Source organism: Cygnus olor, chromosome 5 (genome assembly GCF_009769625.2).
Source record: "Cygnus olor isolate bCygOlo1 chromosome 5, bCygOlo1.pri.v2, whole genome shotgun sequence".
Lineage (NCBI taxonomy): Eukaryota > Metazoa > Chordata > Aves > Anseriformes > Anatidae > Cygnus > Cygnus olor.
Genome location: NC_049173.1, coordinates 48893511 through 48911948, shown reverse-complemented (window position 1 = coordinate 48911948; position 18438 = coordinate 48893511). Strand labels below are relative to the sequence as shown.

Here is an 18438-nt window from a genome sequence, read left to right as displayed (position 1 = left end):
TTGATAAGGTATTTACCATTTACAAATATGGAATGGATCCTTTAGTGAGCACTTAACATTACAGAGTAGCTGTCATTTAAAAACACGGCAAACACTTTCATGAAACTTTTTGTAGGGGTTATTTTTAGTTGCTTGTTTCAGATTGATGATGGCCCTCTAAGAAAAAGGCAAATTTAAAAATGCCAGTAGGGAATAAATGTAGCATTTGAAGGAATGAATGTTCAGGAGCTCATTTACTGTTTGTGTACTGACATTGTAACTGGTAGGCGCATGTGATTAATTTGTTTTTAACAAATGGAATTTCTAGAAGGTAATTTGTCCCCAGAAGACAGGGAGTTATACCTGCTAAAGTCCATGTAAGAGCTGAATGTGCATCCTTTCGCTGAACTTACCCCATGATCACCAAGTCAAAGAACAGAATATTGCAGGACTCTGAAGCAACAATGGAGGAGATTTCTCTTTTGGAAATCAAGACTGAATGTTCTCATTCATTTGGTTCAGTAAATCTATTCAAGTAGAAACTTATATGGATACTTAACATGCTTTCTAATATTGAGGCTATATAGACTTTGCTGTTTAGGTTCATTCTTTTTCCTTTTAACAAAAACATCATACGATGGGTGAGCAATTGGCTGACGGGCAGGGCTCAAAGGGTTGTGATAAATGGGGCCACATCTGGCTGGCGGATGGTCTCTAGTGGGGTCCCTTGAGGCTCCATTTTAGGGCCAGTCCTCTTCAATGTTTTTATAAATGATTTGGATGTAGGACTAGAAGGTGTTTTGAGCAAATTTGCCGACGACACCAAACTTGGAGGAGTTGTGGACTCGGATGAGGGTGGAAAGGCCTCGCAGAGAGATCTGGTCAGATTGGAGAGCTGGGCGATCACCAGCCACATGAAGTTTAACAAAAGCAAGTGCCGGGTCCTGCACCTGGGACGGGGCAACCCTGGCTATACGTACAGACTGGGTGATGAGACGCTGGAGAGCAGCCCCGCAGAGAGGGATCTGGGGGTTGTGGTTGACAGCAAGTTGAATGAGCCAGCAGTGTGCCCTGGCAGCCAGGAGGGCCAACCGTATCCTGGGATGCATCAAGCATGGCATTGCTAGTCGGTCGAGGGAAGTGATTGTCCCGCTCTACTCTGCGCTGGTGTGGCCTCACCTTGAGTACTGTGTGCAGTGCTGGGCACCACAGTACAAAAAGGGCATGAAACTGTTGGAGAGTGTCCAGAGGAGGGCAACGAAGATGGTGAAGGGCCTAGAGGGGAATGCATATGAGGAACAGCTGAGGTCACTGGGCCTGTTCAGCCTGGAGAAGAGGAGGCTGAGGGGGGACCTCATCGCAGTCTACAACTTCCTAGTGAGGGGAAGTGGAGAGGCAGGTGACCTATTCTCCGTTATCACCAGTGGTAGGACTCGTGGGAATGGTGTTAAGCTGAGGCAGGGGAAGTTTAGGCTGGACATCAGGAAGAGGTTCTTCACCGAGAGGGTGGTCGCACACTGGAACAGGCTCCCCAGTGAAGTAGTCACTGCACCAAGCCTGTCTGAATTTAAGAAGCGATTGGACTGTGCACTTAGTCACATGGTCTAAACTTTTGGGTAGACCTGTGCGGTGCCAGGAGTTGGACTTGATGATCCTTATGGGTCCCTTCCAATTCCGGATATTCTATGATTCTATGATTATTTTTTTTTTTTCAGCAATTTGCTGTCTAAAAGGTGGAGAGTTGCTTCTGTCCTAGTCCATTCCATCTACTCCCTCCCCTCTCCTCTCTCAAATTACTGTTTTGCAGCCACAGCTGTGAGGCACCATGTGTGATGATGATGAAACCACTGCCCTTGTCTGTGACAATGGTTCTGGGCTTTGCAAAGCTGGGTTTGCAGGAGACGATGCCCCAAGAGCTGTATTTCCATCCATCGTTGGACGTCCTCGACATCAGGTCTGTTGGTACCAAAATGGAAGCACTGTCTGCTCTTGTTTTTGAGACTTGTGGCAGTGACAAAAGATCAGTATTATTCAGACAAACCTCCCATCCACATTTGTGGGAATTTAGCTTGTTAAGAACCAGTGGGTTGAGCTGCATGTCTTTAATACTGTGAGGTGAACTTCTCAGTCCATTGGAAAAGGTGTTCTTCAACTATAAAATGTTGACTATAGGAGAACATGAGTATTTTAATGATTTGGAGGTATCTTTCTGGGGAAAAAATGAACACAAGACTTGCTGGATTAATTAATACTTGCTGTATCAATACAAAGAAAAAAAGCAGAACGCTGCTAACATGAGGAACCAAATGAATAATAGGGGAAGTTCTTTTTATTGTTCCATTAAACAACGGCAGGGCCCGTTAAACTTCCAAAAAAGATCTCTAGCACATCACTTAATCAACTCAAACAGGACTAGAATGGATAAATGTAGCTTTTCTTGAACTTGAAAAAGGTCTTGCTGCTTAATTAGTTTTCTAACAGTTACTTTAGAAAAAGAAGCTGCAGGTTTTCATTCATTTTATTCTTAATTCTTTATTTTTTTTTCTTTTATTCTTTATTCTTTATTCTTTATTCTCAGATTTTAAATTTCTGAGGTGTAAAAACCCTTCCCTTGAAGTTCTCTATGTTCTTTTGCTGAGTTAAATAAGCTTGATTTGATGGGTGTAAAATATTTAGCATTTTAAGGAACGCATCTTGATCAACTCTATGACTTATTAAAGTTTAAATGTCAGTTGTTTAAAACATGTTGAAAACATGTCCATTCTTTAACCTCTAGAATTGCTCACTGGCTTTTATTAGTGATTAGAGCTGGCAGGTAATTTTGCACAGTGAAGCAGTTCAGTGACTGCATTATTAAATACATGGAATTAAAACATATCCAGGAGAAAATTAAATATTTTTATGCTAGTTGCTGAATAACATTGTACATAGTATGTTGTTGCGTTATTTGGGGCAAGTTTGGTAGAATTCCTAATGCAAACATGATGAACTTGCTAAAACTATTGTTTAATAAGTTTTCTTTCAGAAAATGCCTATGTTAAACATTTTACAAAAGAACATTAATCTTCAAAAATTTTCAAAACCAAGTGTTTTTCATTTTACCTGTGTTCTAAACCAGTCCTCCAGCAAGGAAGAGTCTCACTGCTTAAAGGCAGTAGTGGAACTGCCTAGACACAAAGTGCAAGCAAATATGTAAAGTCAATCTCAGGAGCCAAAAAAAAAAAAAAAAAAGATTCTCCCTTTTTCACCTATAATTCCTTTCATGTATTTCTTTGTGAAATTGCGAAAGATCCACCTCTTCTGGAGAAACCGTGAATTTACTGATACCTGTCTAGAGTGGGCTCCTGCACGGGTACTAACTGTGCCCAGTGTGAGATACCTGACTTCATTTCTGAAGCTGCCTTGTGCTTCCTGGTGGGTTTATCGAGGGGGTTAATATGGAGTAGGTGGTTACCGATAAATTCACATTTTTAGTGAATGAGTTTCCTGCCCATTTTTGGCTTTGTGGAGGTACATGCTGGAGCATTGGTAATAGTAGCAGGTAAAGTATTTCACATGGAGTTTTAACTGAAAAATTATATTCTCTCTACTGTGCATGATATACTGCACTAATATTAGAATAATATACTTTGCAGGGTGTTATGGTTGGAATGGGTCAAAAGGACAGCTATGTAGGGGATGAAGCACAAAGTAAAAGAGGGATCCTGACACTGAAGTATCCCATTGAGCATGGAATCATCACTAACTGGGATGACATGGAAAAGGTGGGTGTTAATTTTTAATATCATTTTGATGAAGCATCATGTTATCATGTTAAGACAAAAAAAAAAATTGCCATTATCCTTCTTGCAAATCAGAGGAAAAGTCCATGAAGAATTTGTAATCTCAGTCTAGTGCAATATGCTAGTCCAGGAGTCCAGTTGTTGATCAGGTCTTGGCACTTCTAGAATTGTTACTGTTTCAAAAAGTAAACATTTATTACTCGTCAGATTTGGCAGTATGTTATAAAAGTATTTTATGCTTTATGCGTACCATTTTCAGTCCTGAAGTTCATACTGAGGCAGAACTTGATATGACAATGATAGGAAGTACCTAAAGTAAAAACCATACAGGTTGCAATTCATCAGATGTGAATCAGAGAAACATTAAAGATATAGTCCTTCGCTTGGGATCAAAACTGAGGCAGAGGGATGATTTTTCCTCCTCGGTTTTTTCCTACAAGAACAAGATCATGGGTGATGTCCACATGTTGTGTTGTGTAGGATGTTCTTGCTGCCAGTTCAAGAGAGTACAGATTTGGGCTTCCTATCCCTATACTAATTATCTGAGTAGAGGGCTTTTGTTTCTGAAGCATGTTTTCGTGTTGCTGATTCCAGTTAGCTTTTAACATCTGTGTGGTGATAAGGCTGCTGTATTCCCTGTTAAGCACAGCTTTCTTGGCATTCAGCCTGCATAATGGCTTTTTGTGAAATGCCCATCTAAGGATGCCTCAGACCTGGCATGGGCAGTGAGGTGTGCTCATGACAAGCACTGGAGAAGGCACTCTTACTGTGCAAAGTCTCTCTCAGGTCCCAGGTGTCCTGGTCTTTGCAGGAAGCGTCTCTCTGTTTGTGGAAATACTGTACGTCTGCTGTAGGGGAAGGATTGCAACTCAGTCCTGTGCCATCTCCAGGTGGAATGCTCTGAGAAGAAAACAACACAAGCCAATGCTTCTAGTCATGTCTTCCTGTGGAAAACACCACTGAAAGGAAGACACAGGGCCTGTAGTACCCTGTGCTTGCATTTGCTGAGATGAGGTATGGATAGATATCTAACATTGTATAATTCAGCCATTGTGTTGTGGTCATAAATCCAAATTGCTAAGTGCAGAGTGTTCCAGATGAACAGACCAAAGTTGACACAGAAGCAATGGTTGTTTCTGAGTTCATATTTGGAGATAAATTGCCCACCTACTCCTCTAGATGGAAGCATAGTATTTGCATTTCATTATTGCACTGCTTCCTGGGAGGGAGGACACCTTGCTTTTTTCTGCAGAGTAGGGTATATAGGAATGGGAATGTAATTCCCATTACATCATTCTTCCTGATATTTTTTCTGCTTCCTGCATCAAGTAGGAAAGTTTATTTCTAAATAAAATTGGAGGTCACTCTTTTATGCTCTTCTCTCAATGTTTGGTCTCTGCATCTAAAACTTCTCCTGTGTGTTATGCATACTGGTATTTGTTCCCTTTCTGGGTAATGCTGGATACTAGAGTAGGCTATCTAAAATGTAGTCAGGAAAGGGTATTAAAGGAGGTAAAAATGTGGCATGTGCTTTATTTACTGTAGTGTAGTGCAGTGCTGCAGTGTAGCCTATTGCCCAGACCTCCCCCTTCTTTTAGGGGAAGGGCCTCCAAGGGTGTTCAGTGGTGGAGTCCTTCAGACAGTGCTGTAATTTGAGTAATGAGAGGATACTGTATGGGTTCCTGTGGTTTGAACATTTTTTTTCTTCCCCTCTTTGTCATATAAATGGGTGAAGGAATTAATTGTGAAAGTGAATTCCTAGCTCAAATTTTCTTCAGACATACAGCTTGCAAAATGCAGTAGCTGGGAAAGATGACCCCAAACTGAGTTGTTCTGAGACTAGGAGTGGGACAGAGAGTGAAGGCAGTTTTCAAATAAATGAGCAACAAATAGAAAAAGAAGGAAGCATGAGATAAAGGCAGTGAGAGATGAGAACAGTGTTGCTAACTTTTGTGATTGTTGCAAATAAAGAAATATATATATGTAAAATATATATAACATTTTATATATATTATATATATATTATGTATATATTTTATATTTTTCCTTATGGTCCTTCTTGATTCAGTCAGCCGTATGATCCCATTGAAATCTCAGCTTCCACTGAAGCTCAGTAAAACACACATGCGCACGCTTTTCTGGCTGAGAGAAGTTCTGAAATGCAATTCCCAAAGTTTTGATGCTAAAGGAATATCTTTTGTGTATGGATATATTTTATCCCCATGTTTTTTAAATCGGTTGCAGGATTTTGATCCAAATCTTGAATTTCTTTTGCATACTTGGCAATAGAAGTACTGAAAAACATCACACTGTAGAATAAACAAGAAAATTACTGGGGAACGTGCCAAAAAAAATGGGACAAAGGCATAACAGTGCAGTGCCTAGCCATCCACATATGACAAAAAGAGGGGGGTCACCAAAAGATTAGGCTGAGCGAGTGAGTAAGCATGAGTGTGTGTGCATGTGTGTGAGAGAAAGAGAGAGCGAGGATGCTGCAGGATGCACAGACACTCGTGTGAATCAAGGGCAGAACGTGTAGGCAATGAAAAGAAGCATTCTTCTTCTCATGTGCTTCAATTCACAATATTTAAATTGGGACCGCTCCATTTTCCACTGGATAATAATACAGGGCGTCGTACATTGCTGTTAATTTGTTCACGGCTACTGAGCTGACAATGTATGGGAGGAGAAGCATTAGAATGGAGCAATTTCTGGCTCTGATGACTACATAAACGTTTAAGCGTTAGAATAATCCTTCCTTGGTAATTTCTCTTTGCTATTGTGTCTGCTGCTTAAATTTAATTCTTGTCACCTATTAAAATCAACACTGGGCTATTCTTCTTTCTCATGGAATATCATTATCCATTACAGTTATGACTATCATTAGATCAAATCTAATGATTTGTACAGTGTCTAATCCTGCCTGGTTTTAAGCAAAAACTCGCAACATGCCAGAGATTTCATCAGGGTCCTAGTTTATTCATACAGGTTTCTTCTTCACTGTTGAAATCTTCAGTATTTTGTTAATTATGTATGGACTGAGGTTTCCTTCCCTTTTCTCAGTTACGTCTCTCCTGTCTGGAATTGCGGGCTTTTTCTTCTCCTTATATCTGACACACATTGTCCTTTTTATAATTTTTACATGATTACTTTGTTTTATTCAACTCCTACCCCCCCCCCCCCCCCCCCCATCTTTGTTTTCTAAACCTGCAAGTGGAAGATGGCCTACCTCCCCACCCCAAGCCCCATTTCTGGAAACATCTTTTTGTTTTGTTTTGTGGTTGTTTTTTAAGGGAAATGAGAGGGAATGGAATTTTTTCTTAGGGCTCATAATTTTCTTAATGAGTAATTCCAGCTCTGGACAGCTGCTGACTTTGTAGATGCTTCAAATTTAGATAAGATCTTTTTTCTGCTTAAATTCGTTTTGGAGCCTGATAATACTTGTTTCTAGGATATTAATCAAGTAAACTTACCCATAAAACTGATGTATTGTTCTCAGAAATAAGTTCCTTGGGTCAAACAAAGCTGGAATATGATTAAAAAGAGGAAAAAATAAGTACAGGAAAGAATTAAACGAGAAGATAAAAATATTTCATCATGTTACTGAGTGATCTCTCTTTGAGCTGGCATCAAGAAAAAAAATCCCTTGAGTTTCTCATAGCCCCAGTCTTCAGACAATAAGGGCCTTGATGTATCAGAAGAACAATCAAAGCCATTATTGTTTGATCAGGTAATGCCTTCCAACATGAAAAATACTATGGTGCTTTACAGAAAATAAGAAATGTGGTTACTCTATAATAAATGAAAGCTTGATTCAGGGCTTACTGGATGAAATATCTATGGCAAAAGGGCTTTTGATTTTTGTGGAAATAATTAGATTTCTAAAGACCATATTGGCAATGACTTGCAACTGGATCTCCGCCTCCAAGCAGCTTGAAGTGGAGACGTCTCTCCAGATCTGGCAGTTCAGTGCTTGGCTGTGCTCCAGTGCCAGAGCACTGGGGCTGGGAATTAACCAGTGCTCCTCTTTAGTGGGGTGATCTATCATCTGCGTGGGGAATCCTACCTGGCAGGACTCCCTTGTGTAGGCTCTGCTGTTACATACGGTAAAATCTCAGTGGTTTTGGTTCTGAAATAAAATAGAATGGAATTTAGCACATTCAATCTTGCATGCTTTTTCTCTGTTTTAATATGTGTGTAAAAAATTCACTTGGACTGTGTCTGAAAAGATTTTTTTATGTACTTCTGTTATATGGACAGAAGGAATAGTTCCCAGACCATTTTTCTGAGCAATTTTCATTTTAGATTTGGCATCATTCTTTCTATAACGAGCTCCGTGTTGCACCAGAAGAACACCCTGTGCTGCTCACTGAAGCCCCCTTGAACCCGAAGGCGAACCGTGAAAAAATGACTCAGGTAATGATCAGATATAAGGTGGGAATGCTGCACTGCGGATCATTTCCGCAGAGAAGTAGCCATGGTATAAGTAGTCCTGGATGTTCAGCTTTCTTAATTTGGGAGATACAGACATTAGGGTTAGTATCTGAGCACACTGGTTGAACCATGATGAGAGAGTAAAAGTTTCTGCTACTCATGCCATATCAGTTCTCTGAATGTCCCTAAAATGTTTTGTTCTTACATGTAGAAGTGTTGTATGTACAACCAGCCTCTTAGAAGCTGTAAGTGATTTTCTTTGTTTACAAGGCTGTGTGTGTGTGGCTTGGTATGTGGGGAAGGGGTGGACAGGAGGCCAAAGCAGCTCCTCTTCCATTAAGTGACTTTCAATGCAGAGGTTTGTGAGTGCTGTATGCTCGTCACATACACTCTGAATCACACTTGTGTGTGAGCTTTGGATGAGTCACACCTCTTATATGTCTACCTCTGGCCACAGAGACTGCTGAGTCTGTAATAGCCCAACACCTCAGCTCAAGCTGTAGAAACTATTGCTTTCCTACTCTGAAGACTGTCACTTTCTCAGCACTTTTACCTCATAGTGCTTATTATCATCATATCAGAATTGTGTTTTCTTGAAGATGTTTTAAAGGCCACGTGCACATAGATTTGTGAATCTCCTAACAAACACATCTTCAGGGACAGGGGAAGAAGTGTTCAAAAAGTAGTCTTTGTTCTGGCTTGGGAAAATGGATTATCTAGAAGCATTCAATCTGAAAGGATGTTTTGCTAAGCATTTCTGCAGTCAGACGTGCCCAGTCTGATTTAGCAAACTCATCTCAGAACCAAATGTAGACCTCTGAAGCCTGTGTATTTTAGAGCAGCCTTCTGACCAAAAGTCCATGTTGTAGATTTAACCAGTAGTGTAACCAGAGGTAAATGTTATTTAAATACAGATATAAGTGTAAAGTCATCTGGGAAAATCAAATATGGCCTTGAGCTTCCCTTTGTGCACATTTCTGGTGTATATTGAATAGGAAGATTATGCATTAATTTAGCAACAGTGTAAATAAACTAATTAAGTAGTGAGCATGACAGCACACGTTACTGGGAGATAACACAACTGGGAGATAATAAATAACAACAAAACATAAGAAAAAGCTGGTTTATAGCAACCAGGAAGTGTGGTTTTTACAGTAGACATGTCTAGGACTGTTTCTTTGTCATTATGCTGTAATGATAAATCCTGTTTTCAAGATTGTTTAAAGGCTTACTGTTTATTACTTACTGCATTAAATTCATTACATCAATTAACTATGAAATATTGTAATTAATGTATTCTTTAATTGACAGCATACTTTTCATTAAAATAGATTTACTGGCAAAGGTATTAGTTTATGAAATGCAAAGTCTAAATGTAATCCCCTGATTCCAGTGGCACTGCACTTTTGACAGACAGGATGGTGAGATGTGGTTGTAGCAGTGCCACTAGCAATGGGGTGACAGTGCCTAGGGTACGTGGCATTGGTTTTAGAAAGAATAAAGCCACTCCCTGTCCTCCCTTAATGGCTTTCCTTAGCAGAGTTCCAGTGGAAGGCCAGCTGGGAACGAATGATATTCCTTCTGGTCAGATAAAATGTCAATATATCTGACATGGAATGTAGAAAGCACTGAAGCTTTCTAGAGTAGAGAAGATGAGGGACAAGATGAGAGACCATGGTTAAGGTCACCATAAGGAGAAAACAAACTGTTGTGATTACAGGGGGCAGAGTGAGATGTCATGGGTTTAAACCAGACCAAGTGAGGTTTTAGCTAGACACCAAGAAAGGCCTTACAATATTAGGGATAGTGTGTCACTAGATTTGTTTGCCAGGGGAATCTGAATGCTCCAGCAGCGGAATTTCAGAGACAGAACAAAAGCAATGTCAGGAATGGTTGACTCTTCCTTGAGATGGGAATAGACATTAGATTATTCCTTGTGGTTTCTTCCAGCTGTGTCTCCTACAAATCTTACATATATATAAAAATATATAAATATATATATATATACACATATATCAGATTGCTGTGTTGTTGCATTCCTGCCATCAAGGTGAAAAAGCACCACTTTCAATGAAAATTACCAGTAACAAAATGACCTGGTCTGAGGTTAATGGAAATATATCCACTGACTTCAGTGATTTTTATGAAATTCTGAAGAAAATGTAGTGTGCTGTTCACAGAAGAGCCATGGGTCAGGAGGCGACTTGGGAGTAGTAACTGGCAGTATTCATGTAAGGAAAAAAAAAATATTATTGTCTCTTCAGATACTCCTAGTGCAGATCCTAAAGGTTTGCAAATTCTTAATTACAGATTATGTTTGAGACGTTCAATGTGCCAGCCATGTATGTAGCAATTCAGGCAGTGCTGTCTCTGTATGCATCTGGACGAACTACTGGTGAGTCTCTCTGGCAATTGTATTGTCCACCTGTCCTTCCCTTGCGTACGCATGTGCACGTAAACAGATATCTTGATTGTGGTATGTCAGCTGTGTATTAAGAAAGGTCAATAGCTGTATGGAAACTGAATGTACAGGTATGGATCTTAAGTCTTTCTGCTTCAAAAGATCAAGTCAATTCAATGACATGAGCAGATGAAAGAGTATACAGTTTGATAGTGCCCTTAATTACACAGCATAGAGAAGAGACTGTATCTTAACCAGATTGTTCCAAATCTGCAGTTCCTTCTTACTCACTTCAAACCTCTCTATTGTTAAGCTCCATTCCCAGTAGAAGAAAAATACTGTTCAGTAGTTAAATGAAAATATTTAAGTGTTGAATTTCAATAACCTAACTTGATATCCGCTGTTAAGTGATCATTAGAATTAGCACGGAGATCTATTCTTACTGTCATTTAGAATCTGATCAGGCATTAAGATGATAAATTACTTCTTAGCAACCCTTCAGTCTTGATATACTTTGAAAAAAAGAATTAAAATACCATCTGTCTTTGTAGCCTGATGCCACAGTATAATTCTGTATAAAAAGATCACCAGCCTACAGGAATTATGACCTGTCAAAAATACTTGCTTTAGGTTTAAAACTCAACTGTTTATATGTGTCTTTGATAACAGAAATGCTGTGCTCATTTTAAGCGGGAAATATATGCTTCATTTTCTATTCAAGAATGTAAGTGATGTCTGTGCACAGATAAACCATTGTTATATTTTTTCCCTTATGGAGTGATTTATTTTAATGGCAGACAGGTTTTGTATACAGTTTACACATTATTTAATGTCTGTGAAGTGCTAGGGGTCTTCTGAAATGGAAGACTCTGTATATGATTGTTATTGGTAGCATCTGTTCAGTAAGAACAATACAGTCAAACTGCTGAATGTTACAAGTCTTTTCCCAGACACAGTTACTTAGTTTGTGCTAACAACTTCATCTCACGTGAACGGCATTTGATTTATAAGAATAAAAGAAGCAATCATCATGTGAGCATCTTGTTGTTGCACGTTTCAATTTAGAATATGGAGAATGTAGAGAGACTGTTTCAGTGAAAAATAACCAGCTTTTCCTTTTCTTTCTTTTTTCAGGGATAGTTTTGGATTCTGGGGATGGTGTCACACATAATGTGCCCATCTATGAGGGCTATGCCTTGCCTCATGCCATTATGAGATTGGATCTTGCAGGCAGAGACCTGACTGACTATCTCATGAAGATCCTTACAGAGAGAGGCTACTCTTTTGTCACCACTGGTAAAAAGCTGTGTTTTGTGTGCACTTTGCATGCGTTTGCTCTGGTAGTTGTCTTATTAGGCTGGAATCGTGTACCTGGCAAGATGCATCAAAATCCTTATCTCTAGGTTAGCTAATAGGATTCTCCTGGCTTTGCCTTTCAGCGCATGTATTAAGCTCAAGGATGAGGAAGCCACCTTGTTAGGAAATGCTGTGTCACTGGTTGCTGGATTTGATCTTACCTGTTCCACAGACAAAGGAACGAAGTTATTAGCTGGTAATGGATGAACCTCTAAAGATTTGATCAACGTTTTGAGATGTAAAATGTTAGTCTTTATTATATACTGTAGTACAACATGTCTTTTATCTGTGGATGAGAGACTTTTGGTAATGGAAATGGAAAGTAACATAGCTGAGATAGCAGAGAGATCAGAATCCAATGGACTGATGATCACCATGAACCCAGGGAAATGCGCACAAGAATATCTGTGTCCTAGCTGTCATACTGTATATTGATGAAAAACTTGTTGGCTCTCTGCAGCGGAACGGGAGATTGTGAGAGATGTAAAGGAGAAGCTTTGTTACGTAGCTCTGGATTTTGAAAATGAAATGGCAACTGCTGCGTCCTCCTCCTCTCTTGAAAAGAGCTATGAACTTCCTGATGGGCAAGTCATCACCATTGGAAATGAACGATTCCGATGCCCAGAAACTCTCTTCCAGCCATCCTTCGTAGGTGAGACACGACTTTTCTTTCTAGGGATTTAACAGTGTGTGAAAAGAAGTATTTCTTAGAAAGTATAGGAAACTTGCAGTTGTAGGATCTTAGATATTTATTCTCAAATGTCCGTAAAAAAATGCAGCTTCTATTTGCTTAATCAATTCTTTAGAAGCTGCTTCAAAAAGGTACTTGTCCGTTTGGATATAATAGAATTTTAAGACAGTTTCAACCTTTTATAAATGCAATAGAGATTTTAAGATGATTTTTAGAGAACTGTGAGAAGATCACTGCTTTTTATCTTGACTGATGTATAACTGCACAGTGCTGCTCATGTGTTTTATTTAATCTAGATTCTGCTTCTGTTTATTGTTTTATTATATTAATCTGTAATTTAATCTTATTAAAAATCAAATAAAATATAATTTTCCAGTAGTTTTATCTGTAGTGTTAAAATTCCCAGGGATCAAGGTTGGTGCTAAACAATGGTTAGTATTGGAAATGTGGCTATGGAACTTAGGATTTCCCAGATCACCGATCTCTGTCAAAATGTGTTTATTAGTTAAAAAAGTATAGTACTTAAAGTTCAGGCTCTACTTGCAGTACTTTATCATGCCTGTTTCTCTTCTTTAGCAAAAAAAAATGCTACCATAAGTTAACTTTACTGTAGTGGCAGTTTAATTTAACTGACACCTCAAAATCAAAGTAGTCCAGTGAAATGCCAAGTGGGCTTCTATTTCTTGCTAACAATGGTTATGGTTTAGTGGAGGTTATGGTTTAGTGGAGGTTATGGTTTAGTGGAGGTCTTGTTAGTGTTAGGACAGAGGTTGGACTAGATGATCTTGGAGGTCTCTTCCAACCTAGACGATTCTGTGATTCTGTGAACAGCATGGTAAAAGGTTATCAATATGGAAAATTATAGCAGTAATACCTCTCTTTTTCTGAAATACTGCTATATTATTATTATTTATTATTTCACTTGAGGAAGTAAAAAATCCAATATGAAATTGTAGTAGGGATCTTTCTTCTTTGTGTCTGTTCTGCTAGTATATTAGTCTGGCCCTATGCTGAGATGACAAAGAATGTGAGGAGTGTGTACTGCCTTTCTCCTTCATCTCCTAAGTACCACTTAGCTTTTTTTTTCTGGAGTTTTCCTCAGGGGGACAGCCGAGGGATGCGATCTTGGACTAGTGAGACATCCTTTCATTTCAACAACTGTAAAAACAAGGGGACAAAGAGAAATAACATGGTGAAAACTTCTTTCCACCCAGGGATGGAGTCTGCAGGTATCCATGAAACTACATACAACAGTATTATGAAATGTGATATTGACATCCGTAAGGATCTGTATGCCAACAACGTACTCTCTGGAGGAACCACAATGTATCCTGGTATTGGTGATCGTATGCAGAAAGAGATTACAGCTTTGGCTCCAAGTACCATGAAGATTAAGGTAATTTTTAACACTTACTCTTACCAGTTTTTTGTTGAAAAAATAAAGAAATCTGAAATGTCCTTAAGAGAATGTCCAGGTCCTGCAACAGGAGTCCCATTAAGAGAACTGGGTCTTGGACAGGTGGCCTTACATCTCTTTTCCTTCTACCAGCCAAAGAAGGACTGAAAGAGGGTTTTGAGAGAGGTATGGATGAGCCTAGAGAAAATGGAGCTGTGAATATCAATGGGGGAATTAACAACTTGAGAAGCTACTGGGAATATTATAGACTTCAAGGCTTGGCTAACAGTGAAAGCCATTAGTGAAAAGAGTAAAAGAAATTTCATTTACAGGCTCTTCACTAATAATTTCAAAATCTAAGCAGTGTGCAAAGTATACAGCTTGTTAGCTATTTGAAAGGACCCTCTCAGCCTTGACTCAAGACAACGTATAGCATTATAGTGCTCTCGTACGTTAGGCTATAAGCAGTCTCTGTGTATATTGCTGTTTTCCAACTGCACAATTGCTTTGCTTCATTAATAAACAGAGGTTATGGCAAACTGAGAAAATGAGAGTTCAGTGGTCCTTTATCGTCACCTCTCTGTGCAATGGAGGCCATTGCAGATAAGGCAGAACGGAGTACACAAAAATGTGATTCAGCTGGTGGCCTCAAAATTTTTCATTGTAGCTAGATTTGTAGTGTATTTTCATTGATGAACTTATTTCAAAATGGGCAAAATAGAGAGGATATTGAAAGGTCTTAACAAGATTGGATTTCCAACATTATATAAAAGTCATCTCATCCTGTACCAAGCTGCACATGTGCTTGTGTTAAATAGTTAACTAGTGTTAACAACTCCACAGCTGGTGGCATTTTGGACCTGTCAGGTCTGAGCACGGGCAGCAGGACCAAGTCAGGTCCGTGCTGGCTGACTTGGAGGGAGGACTTCTCTGTGGATGCTGCTGAAATAGCCACCTGAGACTTTGAGCAGTATTATGGCTTTATGCTATGTTAGTGCCCAAAGTGAAATCTGTGTGAAATCTAGAGCCCGTTTTTATCTTGCAACAGGCTGCATGCTGAATGGGCATGACTCCAAGTGGCAGGGATGGAAACAGGAACACGCAAAAGCAGTGGCATGCTTAATGTATTTTAACAAGTCAGTGGCTAAGGGGGGAAGAGGCAGCAGGTCTTCTAGCCCTATGTCTAATACTTAGCTAGATACACAAGGCCAGTCTGTATGGAGGGTTGTTTCTTTCATTTAAAGGACTACTTTATCCTTAAAAATAAAATAAAATCCTTGGATCATATTGTGCAGTTTTTATTAGCAATCAAATTAGGTTAATCTTTTAAAGTTTTAAATTCTTTCTTAAGTTTGTAAATTTTTGGAAGATATTTTATAGGACATCTCATATTTTATGGGCTGAAATTATTTATTTGCTCATCGTAACAGCATCTCTATTGACTTGAGGTGGAAGGCAGAGAACGTGGCAAGCTTTATATCTCTTAGGTGCTTTATTTCATTAGAATTGCACTGGTATGATGATAAGACTTTTACCTAGTTATTTCATCCAAAGAGATGTTACTGTGTTACCTGCCTGTCACTTTATTTACAACAGATTGCACTTCTCTTCTAGATGATTGCACCACCAGAACGTAAATACTCTGTCTGGATTGGGGGTTCAATATTGGCATCGCTGTCCACTTTTCAGCAAATGTGGATCAGTAAAGATGAATATGAGGAAGCTGGCCCCTCTATTGTCCATCGCAAGTGCTTTTGAATACTTCCATCATGTACTGTCAGTGATAAGTAGTGCTGTTTTTCATGTTACCTGCTCTCATTTACTCTGAGGGAATTACACGGTTTGGCTTTTTTCTACCTGTAATAAAGCACATTATAGGGGTGTCATACAAATTAGTATATTACTTCTTATTTTTTAATGCTAAAATGAGGCTAATGTTTCAGTGATGGGTGTTTTTCAAGATAAATAACAATTATAGTACATGGTTTTGTAGACTTCCTCCCCTTCTCAATTTGGAAGCACTGAACTGCCATCCATTCAGGAGGCAGAAACAGTACATCTGTATGTTACTCTCTGCTAATTGGTGGTGAGTCTGAAGTACCCACATAGAAAGTAATTCGTTCAAACTCAGACATAATGCAAGGTTTAGGTACCACATATGGCTTATTTTATGCAGTTAAGTAGTAGATAGGAGTTTTCGGGGGGGGAGGGGGGGAAGGTTATTTTACTGAAGATAGAGTGGATTTATGCGGGTGCTAGTGTGCACATTCTCTTTCAGTGGGGCTCGTATGGATGTCTTTCCTTTGTATGCTGGAATTGTTTGGCAGGAGTCTTTTCTTTCCCTGTGACCACCACTCCCCAACAGTAACGAGTTTCAACAAGCTACAGTGACTTTTGCACTTACATGTAACAGATTAATTTACTTTGCATGTTATTTTCTTCATCTCTTCCTAAGCAGTGAAATGATATTTCTTTTTACTTTTGCTGTGCTATGCTAAGCTAATGATTTCTGAGTAAATAATAACCTTTTAAATATGTTATTAAAAATTTCTGGGTTTAATGGATCAATAAAAGTGTAATTACCCATGTAAGACTGATGTGGCTTACATTATTTTCATAGTGACTAGTTTGTCTGTTAAAGATAAAATAATAATTACTAAGTTCTAATTTAATTTTATTATGAAAATTGTTTCATTCCCTCTGAGTTTTCTAGATAAACAATTTTTAAACGAAAACAGAATTGTTTCACAGTTTCCATAAAAATGTATATCTTCCTGGATGACAAATTTTCATAATGTTCTGTATTAAAGCCAGCTATAAAGATCACATTTTACTGCTTCAGATATCAGGCAAGTAAGTTCTTTGTGATTCTGGATGCCTTGGAATTTGAATTGATAGTGATGTAAGGTTTGATGTGTGTTTCATGATTTAAATCAAGCCTGTTAAGTTTGATGCACTTGCACCGTGAAATAGCAGTACATGTTTTTTGTTTTGTTTGTTCGTCTTTTACTAAATGAATAATAGCAAGGCTTCAGGATGTAGTGACTTGCATTAAACACTATAATGTGCTGGGGGCTGGGAGTAGAACCAAATACAGAATTCCTGACTCCCAGACAACTGTTCCATCAGCTGGACAATGTGTGCACATCCTCCCTCCCTCCTTCCCCTTGTCTTTCTCTGACTTCACTGTATTTTATATCTGTGCCTCCTAAAGCTGTGATACATGGCAGGTAAAGACAATTTCCCTCTTTTTCCAAAGATGGGGAAAAGATAAGAACTGGATTTGAGAACAGACTTGTAGTGTGTTTGCTTGGGCTAAACTGTCAGAAAATTGTATTTTTCAAGTGTATTTTTCAAAAAAGTGGTCAGCTTTCACAGAAATAAATTTACTTTCCTTTTGATGCAATGCTTTTTTTTTTTTTTAAAAAAAAAGTCACTGCATTCCAAAAGCATTGAGGAATCCTAGTGTGCTGTAAATAGTTTCTGTTATCCTTGGAGACAGCATAATGGACAGTGCCTAAGTGCTGTGGCTAAGGGCAGTAAATGAACAACAAGTCTCGAATTTTCTGGTGAGCAGTATCCATCTGCTCTTCAGCGAGCGCTCTGACACGGCCAGTTAGCTGCCTGCTCAGCATCAGAGGGAACATTATGCTGGTGCACAACCTGCTCTTGTTGTGTTGTGTTCTGGTGTGGAGGTTTCTGCAGGACAGACTCCTGCATGGGAAGGGGAGGAATGCAAAATGAAGGTTGCCTTAATTCCAGAGTTGCACTGTAAACTTGTAATTCTTCTTTCTTCATCAAAACACTGGATGACATTTTGCCTTTGTTTCAGTTGTGCTTTGCCAATGTGCAACTGATATGTGCACACGTTTCCCAGGTAGGGAAGGGTTCATCAGTGCTGCTCTGCAAAGGCACTGCCTGACTTGGGTGTCACTTAGTGGGGTTCTTCACAGATGAGTGAAATGCAGCACATCAGCTTTGTATCACAGGTGAAACATCCACTGCCTTTTGAAAATGCACCTAATTACTGTTAATTCCAGCTGCAGATAATCTCATTTCTTCATCTAAATGAGCTCTTAATGGTAAAAGCTGGAAGACCTGGAAGGGAAAGATTCTTCAAAGGTTCGCTGTATCTAGCATGGTGCAGGGTAAGAGGTTGGTTCTTTCTTACTTTTGAACAGCAGGCAGTTCAAATTGCCAGTATCCACGTGCTCTCAAGCAACTGTAAATCACTGCAAATGTCAGCCTCTGAAATGAGTACTACTTCCACGTTTATTATCTTGGTCTAAGCTCATAAGATTGCCGCTTAAGTTGATAGTAAATCAACTATGTATGGGATCAGCACTGTTGACTGTCACCTGTCTAACCAACATAACTTGCATTTTCATCTAGACCTTTT

At 39.1% G+C, this 18438-nt stretch overlaps 1 protein-coding gene across 1 annotated transcript; it reads left to right on the top strand.

Annotated features, from left to right (window-relative positions):
* Positions 1-1697: 1697 nt before the first annotated feature.
* LOC121071259 (actin, alpha skeletal muscle B-like) lies at positions 1698-16212 on the top strand. The gene is made up of 8 exons (XM_040559483.1): positions 1698-1933; positions 3615-3743; positions 8067-8177; positions 10506-10590; positions 11731-11892; positions 12413-12604; positions 13858-14039; positions 15654-16212. Exons 1-8 carry the CDS (start codon positions 1805-1807, stop codon positions 15795-15797), a joined length of 1134 nt encoding a protein of 377 aa, XP_040415417.1. The 5' UTR covers positions 1698-1804; the 3' UTR covers positions 15798-16212.
* The last annotated feature ends 2226 nt before the right edge of the window (positions 16213-18438 follow it).